The sequence below is a fragment of the Mytilus californianus genome, unplaced genomic scaffold, assembly GCF_021869535.1.
Source record: "Mytilus californianus isolate M0D057914Y unplaced genomic scaffold, xbMytCali1.0.p SCAF_2, whole genome shotgun sequence".
NCBI lineage: Eukaryota > Metazoa > Mollusca > Bivalvia > Mytilida > Mytilidae > Mytilus > Mytilus californianus.
In genome coordinates, this window is record NW_026262668.1 from 1,511,710 (window position 1) to 1,525,460 (window position 13,751).

General features: G+C 31.3%; 1 protein-coding gene across 1 annotated transcript in view; it reads right to left on the reverse strand.

Moving 5' to 3' along the window:
- The window catches only part of LOC127729047 (protein-associating with the carboxyl-terminal domain of ezrin-like), a 40,037-nt gene extending 26,662 nt beyond the window's left edge, over positions 1–13,375 (reverse strand). Inside the window, exons 1-7 of the mRNA XM_052236671.1 lie at positions 13,119–13,375; positions 10,897–11,079; positions 10,062–10,232; positions 8,270–8,369; positions 6,921–7,026; positions 5,882–5,959; positions 4,152–4,291 (exon numbers count right to left, since the gene is read on the reverse strand). Coding sequence (XP_052092631.1) covers positions 4,152–4,291; positions 5,882–5,959; positions 6,921–7,026; positions 8,270–8,369; positions 10,062–10,232; positions 10,897–11,079; positions 13,119–13,298 — 958 coding nt within the window. The 5' untranslated portion in view covers positions 13,299–13,375. The remainder of the gene's footprint in view (positions 1–4,151; positions 4,292–5,881; positions 5,960–6,920; positions 7,027–8,269; positions 8,370–10,061; positions 10,233–10,896; positions 11,080–13,118) is intronic.
- Between the last annotated feature and the right edge of the window lie 376 nt (positions 13,376–13,751).

Sequence of the window (13,751 nt, forward strand, 5' to 3'; positions counted from 1 at the left end):
AAACTATAGTCACAGTTAATTACTGTATTAAATCATTATAGATAGTTTGAGATTTTGCAAGGACAACATAGAAAATAATATATTAGACCAATTTGATTTACCACCTGACACTGATAAACTTTTCATAATTCTATACACACCTTACATGTATTTCAATGAAAGATTGAATATGTCAATCAACATTTTTACACCAAACTGTTGTTTGGGTCCTGTCTGTGTTATTATTTCACCTAATTAATATCAAAATGTTTTTATTGCAATCAAATCTTCTCAACTTATGTTTGTCCTCAAAGAGCCCTTAGGCATTTAACAAGATAAACCTTTAATGACAAATTATTATATCCCTTTGAAATCCCTTTATGATGTCTTAATGATTAAGTGATCAATGTTAGAAACAAAATTATATGATAATTTATTTAATTAACCAGTATTTGAAGTCTATGTCTCTAACACGGTATATATATGTACATATAAACCAGTAATATTTATCAATTTCTTATAAAAATCTGTCTTTGAAATGTTTTTAGTTTTTATATTGAAAAAGTAATGTGTAATGTAATGCATTACACAGGCAAAATAATTGTAATGTAATGCATTACATGTAAGAAAAAATGTAATTGTAATTGTAATTGTAATGGAAGAATCACAAAGTAATTGTAATGTAATACATCACATTGCAATGTAATGGCCCCAGGCCTGATCATAAGGGCTATTCTAGAAAAGAATGTATGGGAGGAGGGGGCAGACAACACTACTCCCACACCTATTACCAACAGAAAATGTATCTTGTGGTGTCAAAACCTCCCAAACATTTTTCCACGAATAGCCCTATGCAGTTTTATGATGATTATTTGATGTAAAATATTGAACCTTGTTGTGTGCAGAGGGCTTACATAGACATGGTCTGTTGCCCAATTCAATTCAATTTGTATAAAATATTGTTTTAACAAAGCAATTGCCATGGTATTTCATCTTAAGACTTATATGTATATTTTTTGTTCAAGTATGTACTTCTGATCAAAAACATCACAATATTTATTATTTTGGGGGATTTTTTTTTTTTAAGTTCATTTTAAAGGGGCATTGCATTAGTTGTCAAATTCATGATCACCGATTTGACTTTAATTCTCTTATCTGATTCATATTAAACAAATTCAAATGTAAATTCAAATTACAAAAAGTCCAAAAGAAACAATAAACAATGCATGGATTTGTTATAATGCATCAGCATTCTGTGTGCATTTTAGACTAGACACCATCTAATTAACCATCAGGATCACCTCGGAAGACTGCTGATAATCATTCGACCCGATAAAAACATAAATACAAATATAAATAGACTGAGAAGCATGTGGAGTTGCGTAATTAGTAATTTTCAAGGTCTGTTTAATTTCATGTCATAGATTTAAAAAATGTAAATCATCGTTTGACCTGGATATGAATGATTTCTTGTGGACCAAATCAGCCAAAGATAATGTTTATTTTTATGGTGATTCCCTTGTTTCACTTATCAATATTGACATTTTCTTCTTTTTAATAACTTTAATAAATATTTTCCCAGTTAAGGATTATCTTAATAATGTTTTCCATCAAAGAAATGATTATGAAACAGTCAGGTATAATGTTTTGACACAGAAATGATTTTTGAATTTTTCATTTTTCATGGACACAAATGCCTCTGCTCAAGAGTGCAACTTTCTCAGTTAATAAATGGGGAATGTGTCCATGGGACACAGGCGATGCCCCCGCTAGCATATCATATAAAGTTATAAAGGGACATAACTGAAGAACAGTAAAAGTGACACTACCCAAATTTGTACTTGATCTGAGTTTTGTGGTAATAAGTATTGTGTATAAGTTTCATAAAATTTGGTTGAGGCAAACTTAAGCTAGAGAACGGAAACGATAAATTCAGCAATTTTTCCATTTGTAAAGGGGCATAACTCTAGAACAATAAAAGTGACACCACCATTTTCAATCTTGATCTGTGTTTTGTGGTAATAAGCATTGTGTATAAGTTTTGTAGCATTTGGTTAAGGCAAACTAAAGTTAGAGAACGGAAACGAAAAATTCAGCAATTTTTCCATTTGTAAAGGAGCATAACTCTAGAATGGTCACAGTGATGCCACCAAAATTCAAACTTGATCTGTGTTTTGTGGTAATAAGCATTGTGTATAAGTTTCGAAACATTTGATTGAGGCTAACTTAAGTTAGAGAACGGAAACAAAAAATTCAGCAATTTTTCCATTTGTAAAGGGGCATAACTCAAGAACGGTTAAAGTGACACCACCAAAATCCAAACTTGATCTGTGTTTTGTGGTAATAAGCATTGTGTACAAGTTTCATAACATTTTGTTGAGGCAAACTAAAGTTAGAGAAGGAAACCAACTTTAGGATGTACGTACGGATGGCGGGGGCATAAAAATGGGCATAAGTCCAGAACAGTAAGAGACTTAAAACCCAAATTCGATCTCTGTCTGCCTGTTGTGGTTCTTAGCATGTGTATGAGTTTCATAAAGTTTGGATGAGACAACTTAAGTTAGAGTGCTAAAACAAATAAATGTGGATAGTGTCCACATGTGGACACAGATGATGCCCCCGCTTGCATATCATATAGTTATAAAGGGACATAACTGAAGAACGGTAAAAGTGACACTACCCAAATTTGAACTTGATCTGAGTTTTGTGGTAATAAGCATTGTCATAACATTTGGTTGAGGCTAACTTAAGTAGAGAACAGAAACTAAAAATTCAGCAATTTTTATATTTGTAATGACGCATAACTCTAGAACGGTTGTGTATAAGTTTTACAACATTTGGTTGAGACAAACTAAAAAATTCAGCAATTTTTATGTTTATAATGGGACATAACTCTAGAATGGTAAAAGTGTTGCCACCTAATTTCGTACTTAATCTGTATTATGTAGTAATTAGCATTGTGTATAAGTTTCATAACATTTGGTTGAGACAAACTCAAGTTAGAGAACTGAAACAAAAAAAATGTACATGATCTTTACTGAGTTTTGTTGGAATGAATATTGTGTATAGGTTTCACAATGTTTGGCTGGGGAAAACTTCAGTTACAGAATGGAAACTAAAAAATTTTGCAATCTTTTTATTTATAAAGGGGCATAACTCAATAATGGTTAAAGTGACACTACCCAAATTCAACTTGATCTGTGTTTTATCAGTGGTAGTCAAAATTAAACATTGCATTGTATAAAGCATTGATTGTAGTTGATTCAACTATAATCATGGTCAAAGGAAGATAACTCCAATTTTAAAAATATATTATATAAACTTGATATTTAGAAGAAAATAAAAATTTTGCAATTTTTCCTTTTATAAAGGGGCATAACTCTAGATCGGTTAAAGTGACACCACCAAAATTCAAACTTGATCTGTGTTTTGTGGTAATAAGCATTGTGTATAAGTTTCATAACATTTGGTTGAGACAAACTTAAGTTAGAGAACGAAAACTAAAAATTTTGCAATATTTCCTTTTGTAAAGGAGCATAACTCTAGAATGGTCACAGTGATGCCACCAAAATTCAAACTTGATCTGTGTTTTGTGGTAATAAGCATTGTGTATAAGTTTCATAACATTTGGTTGAGGCAAACTCAAGTTAGAGAACGGAAACCAATTTCGGGACGTACGGACGGAAGTACGTGCGTACGTACGTACGTACAGACGGACAAGGGTAAAACTTAATGCCCCCTCCGGTACGGCGGGGGCATAATAAAAATTAGCAATTTTCCAAATTATAAAGGGGTATTACTCTAGAACGGTAAGTGACTCACTTCCCAAAATAGAACTCTGTCTGCTAGTTTTGGTTCTTAGCATTGTGTATGAGTTTCATAAAATTTGCAAGAATCAAACTTAAGTTAGTGTGTGGAAACGAAAAATGGGATAGACCGAGGGACGGAATGACGGACAGTAAGATGGATGGTCAAGGGTAACGCTTAATGCCCCCATTGCCTATGGCGGGGCATAAAATTATATGAGGTAAAATAAAGGATGAATTAAGCAACAAAAAAAAACAATAATTTATTGTTGTCTTCTCGTTAATCAAATTTATTGATGAGTTAGTATACCATCAGCCAAAATTTTACTCACTGCTTTTTCTTGTTATAAAAATCTACATATTTACCTCTAATAGGAGTCAGTATATGAGGAGCCACAACTTCCCTTGCTGTTTTGTCTAATAAAACAAATCTACATAACAATGGTTTGACTAGATGTTTTCCTACAGTTTCTTCAGGTAGAGACTGGAGTCTTTGGAGTAAATTTCTGAAAAACAAAAAGATGAAAAAAGTGTGTGTGTGCTTAATAATATTATTTAGCCTATGACTCAAAACATAAAGATACACTAATAAATACAAAGTCCAGAAAAAACACTGTCTTCATCAAGTAAATAGTAGTATTGATACCTTGAAAAACCTATTTATTTCTTTTTTATTGAGACTAGAATATTTCTATTAAAAATAAATGGGGAATGTGTACATGGGACACAGATGATGCCCCAGCTTGCATAAAACGTTATAAAGGGACATAACTCAAGAACAGTAAAAGTGACGCTACCCAAATTCATACTTGATCTGAGTTTTGTGGTAATAAGCATTGTGTATAAGTTTCAGAACATTTGGTTGAGGCAAACTTAAAATTAGAGAATGGAAACAAAAAATTCAGCAATTTTTCCATTTGTAAAGGGCATAACTCTAGAACAGTAAAAGTGCACCACCCAAATTCAAACTTGATCTGTGTTTTGTAGTAATAAGCATTGTGTATAAGATTCATAAAATTTGGTTAAGGCAAACTAAAGTTAGAGAAGGGAAACCCATTTCAGGACGTATTGATGTACGGACGGACATACAGACGGACAAGGGTAAAACTTAATGCCCCAACCGCTACGGCGAGGGCATAAAAATTAAACAGGCCAAAGTTTCAATGAAACTAGTTTGTCTCAAATATACATTTACTACTTGCTGATGATGGTTTAACATCCATTTTCTAATTTTCATGCTTTTTTCACATTTCTCGATCGGTGTAAGAAAAATATTTCTCATGTCTGGAGAAAACTTTGTTCTCGGCAAATGATAGGTTGAAATTTAATTATGATGACAAATTTCCTTGGTTTCTTCTGAATTTCCAATTGTGACTTCATGAAAAAAGGTGACCATGCCTGATTATGTCACATATAACATGTATAAAGAGCACGACTTTCTGCAAAATTTGGAAAAGGAAAGATAAAATTTGTTTAGAGATCATTTAAAAATCATGAGAGAAACAGATTTCACCACTATAACTTGCGTATTACGATATTGCTCCACTCTCAATTTTATTACTAAACTAATCAATTTGCCTTTAAAAAACCTAAAAACTAGATAGTCTTCAAAGTAAAATGTGTGCAATCTGCCGTCTCTATTCTCTAAATAATATACCCAAAAATAGCAAAGTGTTATTCCATATTTTGATACAAGAAACCACAAAAATCCTTTGATCAAAAATTTAAATAGAAGGTTATAATTTCATATCCTGTAGAAGAATCTGTGCAACTTTGGTTGAATTCTGTCAATCACTTTCCAATACCAATAGTGGCATATTACTTGACACTGACAATGATGCTAGACAACAGAAGTGATCCTTATATGCCACTGAAGCTTTGATATTAATAAGTAACACAATAAATACAATTCAAATTGTTCCCCAACACTTTTACCATTTCTACTCTATTTCTTAAGAGAATTTAAGATTCCCACTAAAGGAAGAGAAAATAATTTTAAGTGTTTAAGTTATGCATCGTATATTTGGGTTAAAGAAATATAGGATTAAAATTCCCACAAATCTGTAAAATATCTGAATGTTAAAATCTCCAATTACCTGTAGAATTCTTCTCTTTCGTCTTTATTCTTCAATGTAATATGATGTAGGAATGTTGATAAAGATAATAAATCATTACTGAAAAAACAAAAACATTACTTGTAACACAAAAAAAGGTCATATAGTTTTCTCATTGGCACTCATACCACATCTTCTTATATCTATATATCTGGTAAGCTACTGAGTTACTGGACTTGCTGCAGTTGCCAAGATGCAATTTTCCTTACAAAGGAACTCTTCAAAGTCAAAGTTGATAGCATTGAAGTGTCATTTTAGATTAAAAGACATTTCAAAGCTTTTTCACTAGTTTTATTCAAATTTACCCAAATAAGCTGGTGACAAATACAGTTGCACTTCTTGGTGTTGAACTTGGTTTTGTCAAAAACTTGCATAAGTCGAGGTATTTTGTCAGTTTCAGTAAAATTCCAGTCTTTTCAATGCATTACTAACTCTGATGAGCAGAAATGGTTGAATCGAAGTCTCAGTTAAATTGAGTATATTCTAAAGTCCCTTCAAATAAATTAATCCTGATGTGTCAAAGTTTAAAGTACAAGAATATTTGCAAGGAAAGAAATATTTGATGTTTGAAATATTGATTAAAATCGTATTGTTATTTATTTGCTTCAAAATAAGTTTGCTAAATACTAGGTCAATGACCAGTTTGTACAATACTCAAATTGGCATGTCTACTTATTGTTTGTCAACACCATTGATGATTGACCATGCAGCAACTGAGATAATTTTAATTTTATTTTTTTTACATTATAGACTCAGACGAATTGGAAGATAGATAAAACATGATGTAATTGGCGACTTACACCTTGTATATGTCAAATAGTTAAGGTGGGCTCCTTCGACCTCAATTGTATGTACATTGTATGTGTATTAAATGGTATAAAAATTAAAGCAATTTGTTCTACAATATTTTCATGAGAAAAAATAAAGGATTTTTACAATATATTATATATACATGAATGATTCCTAGATAAAGTAGCACAAATCAATTGTAAAATAAAAATACTGGATACAGATATCCTACCTGAATATTTTATCCTCCAGAAATGTGTGAAGTTTTGGTCTTTGTTTTGGATCACTGTTTAAACACTCATCTTGAATTCTAAGTTCAAAAGTTTTAATTATTTCATCTGAAAGAAACATGTACAAGGGATATAAATTTTACAAAATTAAAGTCATATGAAACATGTTTCTGGTCATTATAATGGTTAACAAATTTTTAAACCAATGCATGCATTAATTCTAAACTAAGTCCTATTTATACATTTTTATCAACAAGTATTTTAATCTACTTGGAAGATATTTTTCTTTATTCAATGGGACAAGTGAACTGACAAAAGTTTAAATACCTTGACCAAGAGGAAATGATTCTGTGGACTAGTTTGATTTCTTTCACAATAAGTCAGATTTCTAATTGAATGATATAATGAGGTTTATTTTTGTTTTTTTTGTATTTTCTCCCTTTTCCAATTTATTGATTAAACTTTGTCGTAACAATTTTGACTGATTTGGTGTATCAAAAAATTTCTTTTAGAATCAGTTAATACTGCCTTCCTTCCATGTTTGTTAACTTTTTCTTCCACAATAGTTTTTCCAGTGTTCTCCCCTGGGCTTTTTGGAACCATGGTGCCATGGTGCTATATTTTTTACCATTGTGCAATCTGAATGGATTTTATGATAGAATGTACTATGAATGTGGTGCTATAATTTTAAGGAAACAGTGCTATTTTCAAATCCCATGGTGCTGTGTGAGAATACTGGGGAAGACACTGGTTTTTCCCTTCGCGCAAGTGTAGTGCAGTTACAGAATTTCTAATGAGAGGGTCATGTTAAGGTCACTGCATAAGGAATAGCTATAGGCGAATTGGAGTACAGGAAGGCAATAATTCAATAGCAGTAAATTTCCTGAAGATTTGGATATGAATTTCTTTTTAAAAAAGTCTATGCACCATATTGCAAAGTTTTACTTTTGTACAAATAAATACAGCTTCCAAGTGTATATATATTGTTTTCAAGAACCCCACACTTAAAACAGGATAAACTCATGCACTACAGAAATGTAAGACATTATTGCTCTTATATAATGGAAACAGTTGTGTAAAAATAATCTATAAGCTGTATTCATGAGTGTCAACCTACCTAGGATCATACACAAAATACATATTATCTGATCCTAAGTTTATTAGAGAGTGAGAGTATGAAAAATCATGAAACAGTCAGAATTGCATGAACTTAAATGGAGAGTTGCAAGATAAACGAAAATAAACATCAAATAAAGTAACCTCAAAATAAATTATTTTTTCAACCATAAAAATTGTAATTCATGAAAATAAATAAATGAATGATCATTCACCATCAATTATCAAGCCATACCTAAATCTTCTAACTGTTCAAGTAAGGAGTCTACCAGAACACCAAAACTATACACATCTCTTACATGACCAAATTCTGTTGTTAAATTCAAACTTCCTCCCTAAAAATAAGAAATAGATCTCAATATTATTTGCTTCTAAAAAGTACAGTACTTTTCAAAATATCAAGTTAATATTATCATTCATTCACATAGTTTTTACAGCATGCAACGTACAATAAAGTTAACATTTTCTTTCTATTTAAATGTTTAAGATAACAGGTTTAAATGTTACAATTAGTCTTTAATAGTCATGTAAGGGCAAAAAGTCCTATTAGAAATCATTAAATGGGCTAAGTACTATTAATATTTTTGTAGATGCTGATCTTGTATGGCTGATCATTTTTGCTATTTCTGTGATTATATTATTATTTTGAAGATAATGCACAAAAAACTTTTAAATTTGGCGGAAATATACAGTAGATAGATCTTGACTTTCTGAGCAGTTTTATTCAGTTAAATTTTCTCTACCTACTATAGTTTTCTAGATACAAATGTATAAGAAAATTACTAACATTTCACCCTTATGTTCTATTTTTAGACACAGGCCATGTTGATTGATTTGCAGGAAAAAAAACACACAAACACTTTATACCATAAGGACCATACAGCCAATAAAATTGAGAATGGAAATGGGGAATGTGTCAAAGAGACAACAACCCGACCATAGAACAGACAACAGCAGAAGGTCACCAACAGGTCTTCAATGCAGCGAGAAATTCCCGCACCCGGAGGCGTCCTTCAGCTGGCCCCTAAACAAATATATATACTAGTTCAGTGATAATGAACGCCATACTAAACTCCAAATTGTACACAAGAAACTAAAATTAAAAATAATACAAGACTAACAAAGGCTAGAGGCTCCTGACTTGGGACAGGCGCAAAAATGCGGCGGGGTTAAACATGTTTATGAGATCTCAACCCTCCCCCTATACCTCTAGCCAATGTAGAAAAGTAAACGCATAACAATACGCACATTAAAATTCAGTTCAAGAGAAGTCCGAGTCTGATGTCAGAAGATGTAACCAAAGAAAATAAACAAAATGACAATAATACATAAATAACAACAGACTACTAGCAGTTAACTGACATGCCAGCTCCAGACTTCAATTAAACTGATTGAAAGATTATGTCTTCATCATATGAATATCAGGCACAATCCTTCCCGTTAGGGGTTTAGTATCATACCATCATAACATATATGAGAAGAACATAACCCGTGTCATGCCAACAACTGGTTTTTAAATAAATGTGTTTAGTGCCGATGCAAAGACCCTATAAGTGAATCAATATTAACGCCAAAATATGCAATCTTTAATGACCTGACAACAGTATCGTAACTATATCCCTTCTTGATAAGTCTATTTAAAGGTTTTGTTAGTTTCAGAGGTGAATACTGACATTTTTGTGCTTTATAAAGAATATTTCCATAAAAAATTGGATGTGAAATACCTGAACGTATAAGAAGTCTGCATGTTGAGCTATATTTATGAATGATGTCCTTATACCGATGATAAAATTTAGTAAATGTTTTGACTAGTTTTGACAAAATTTGTAAAGCCAATGTTTGTTTGAAATTGGTCCAGTGTTTTTTTTTTTAAATGATGGCAACGGATGACCAAACAGGAATTGAGACCTAATAACAATAAATCGAAACTATTCAAATTTAGTTGACAAATTGGACCCAAAATTCTATACCTTTCATTTCTTGTTTTTTTTTCACCATGTGCTGATTCTATAATTTTGACTACTTACCCTTTCTTCAGGGACTATGCTATTTTCATTTCTAAATTTTTCAACACTTTTTAAGAACTCTGGGGAAGCTTCTATAAAACGACAGGAACATTCAAAGCCACCAAGTTTCCAATGTCCATTCTCAGTGACATAAACTGCATCAGCACAGATATTGTTGTGACAAATATTAGCCTGAAAATAAATTCCATAAACTTGTAATCATTATTATCATTTATACATCTTAGATCTGAGGTCATTTTGAGTTTATGCAGCAATAAATTACAGATATTCAAATTCCCAAAATCGATAAAGAAGCTACAAATCAAGGTAACAAACAAAAACTTATGGATTTGTATGAACTCTAAGAAGGAGTGAGACTGTGTGCGTCAACAGGGTAAGTACCTCCATCTATGCATGCATCCACCATGCAAATCCACACTCAGTACGACGCAAATCCACACTTAGTAGGACATGTTTTTATTTCATGTACTCTAAATTCCCAGTTGGCCATTACATGTATTTCATTTCATTTACATGTAGAACTTCATTTGTATTTTACATTATTGGAAGCTATAACATATGTTTTCCTTTGTTTTTAATCAGGATTTTTTGAAATGATAAAAATAATATGATATTCTAGTTTGGTATGAAAAAAATATTTTCTGACCCAGACGACTGAAAACCTATTTCATTTGTATTTCAAGCTCTTTTTTACAAAATTTGTAAAGTTATTACACTATACATGCATTTAAAGGCAATTCATATTTTTTTTAACAACTCAAAAAATGGTTCATTGCATTGAATCTGCTGTTTATAATTTACTAGGTATAATTTACAATTCTTCCTAAATACTAACCTTATCATGAAGAAACGACAATGCTGAAATTATATTGCAAATGCCAGAGGCAACTTCCATGGACGATAAATCTCCAAGAACAAGTGACAATGGTGTTGCTCTTTCTGTAACAAGGAAACGATCCTCATTCTTTCCATCTCTGATGTAATGAAGGATATTTGGATGACGAACACTCTTCAAAAACTGAAAGTTAAATATTCATTTATGTAGACCATTTCTTGTGGCAGACACTAACATGTATTTGTACACAACACTATCACAATATTATATGAGGGTGTGGATGGGGGTTTACATAATAGAGAATAATGGACGGCAAAAATAAAAAGAAAAGAGAAAAAAGGATGAAAAAAATAAAGAATAGAGAATAATGAGGTGCTAAAATATAAATAGAGAATAATGACTAAAAAGCATGAGGAATAGAGAAAAATGGCCTAAAAATTAAAGGATACAAAAATGAAGTACACCATCAAGACCCTCTTATATGTAATACAGATTAAGAGATATATATCTAGTGTCTGGTTACAAAGACCATGTTTCACAGTAATATTTTGCTTCTCATTATATGAATCTTGCTGTCTGTTTTTATGTTATTTTCTGACTATAAAGTAAGATTTACTACATGTAGGAGTTATTATTTGCCTTGATATATATAATTTTTTATTCATTTTTTTTTGTCTTTTTTTGAAAATTGTAAGTTAGGAGTTCAAGCAAAATATAAATGTACATGTACTTTTCTAACATTAAGTCATAATTCAAATAAGATTTTTTACCCCTCATTTGTACAATGTACTGGTAGGTGCTTCGGTCAGAATGTATAGCTATATATCATTTGGTCTCTGGTAGAAAGATGTCTCATTGGCAATCATACCAAATCTTATTATTTTTATAATATGAGGCAGGCATTACCTGTGAAAGGGGACGAAGTCTATATAAATTATTTTTTTTTAATTCAAACATATTTTAAGTTCTAAATCTGTTAAAAAGGAAACGGAAATACCGTAACGTTTCCGATTTTGGTTCTGTTGTTAGGGATTTTAGTTGTGACGTTATTTTAGTTATGACGTCATATTCAATGTAAACAAAGAAATGCTATCATCAGGTAACGTTTTTTCATATCAAAGAATAATTAGAAATGAAATTGTTATTGTGTTCCTTCCTATATTTTACTGGACTGATAAATATATATTTCACTCAGTCTCATGACAAACGAGACCGGAAGAAGGAAGTAGATTTCTGGGCAAATGCGGGAATTAAAAAAAGTTACAAAAAAAAAGTTAACGATTTTGAGTTCATTAGTACAATGAAAATTTCGGGAAATTTTCCCGATTTTTTTTTTTTTTTTTTTTTTTTTTTTGATTTTTCTACTGTTATAGGGGACTTTGTCCCCTTATTAATGAGTTAACTGCATTTCATTTGTTTGTATGTAAATATGGACAATGACAAACAGCTGGTTCAGTATACATGTATATATATATCTACAGTTTGAGCTTTTGTAGCTTGACTGGACTATTTTACATGTATCTCAATTGAGATAAATAAAATTATCTCCCTTTAACATTTTTTAAATATCTGTTTCTTCATTCCTTAATACTTGGATGTAGTCTTAAACTTTACAGTCAAAACAAGGGTCGTCAGTAATAAGCTGAGGGAGGGAACAGTTTAGAAAGGGAAGTTTTTGAAATTTTGATAGTTTAATTTATGAACCAATTTTTTAAGGACAAATTAAAGTCATAAAATGCTTTGTTTGAAGTGTTGATGGTTTGAACATGTCTCTTTGAAAATTGTATACACAATACAGTGCACCAATTAGTTTCAACTCGTTTTTGACATATGTATTTCATGTACATATACTATGGCCCTTAAAACCTCCAACAAAATGGCAGTGATTAAAATTTTTTCTGGTCTTTTTTTTATGTAAAACATCATAAAGGAGCATACGATTTCCAACAAATTTGTATCCTAAACACCACCAAGGGACATACCATATCCAACAATTTTGTATGTCTGATTCACAAAAAGTATAATGACTAGTAAATCAACCATACAAAATCCGCTTGTTAAAAAACCAATAACCTTCTGGAGCTCATCCTTTAGCACCTGCCTCATATTTCTCATTTTTCTAAAAGATTTTCATATCGATAATTATAGTAACTTATTTCCCCTTCCAGGTTTTTGTTCAACCCGAGAGGAGTTTCAAACACATGTACAAAAATTTCAATTACTTTTATATTTCTTTCAAATACTCTCAAGTTGTCCTTTTTCTTGGATCTCTCACTAAAAACTGTTATTGGTGTGTCGTTCTCAAACGTGATACCATGTCGGACTTCCCATTCAGTCTCTGAACCAGGGATTACAGGGGGTTCAAGGGAACACTCTTCTAAAGAACTTGTTTCGGCTCCCATTGATCTGTTATGTCACGTTTACATAGTTTATCCACAAATCGCTAAAAACAACATTTTTACAACATGATGAAAATAACCGGAAGTGATAATGCTGATATAAGATCTGATAGAAACTCCAAAAAGGAAACGATATTTTCTCCGGAATTATGATTAATTATTCTTCGTAGTTTTACAATATTCAATCAAGCAGGTTGATTATATATGTTGTATGGCATGGCTTCTTGACATCAATTCATCAAATAAAAATAGCACTAAAAAATTCAGTGCTTAATTATACAACGTGTGTTTGATAACGAAAGAAGAAGAAGAATTTTACAATACAAATACTTATAAAAGTATAATAGTCCCAGTCCTTGTGCAGATGAACAAATTTAAGTAATCTGAAACTAGTTTCTTGTAATAATAATGTTAATGCAATTATTGGACCAATGCATACATATATAATAAACTTAA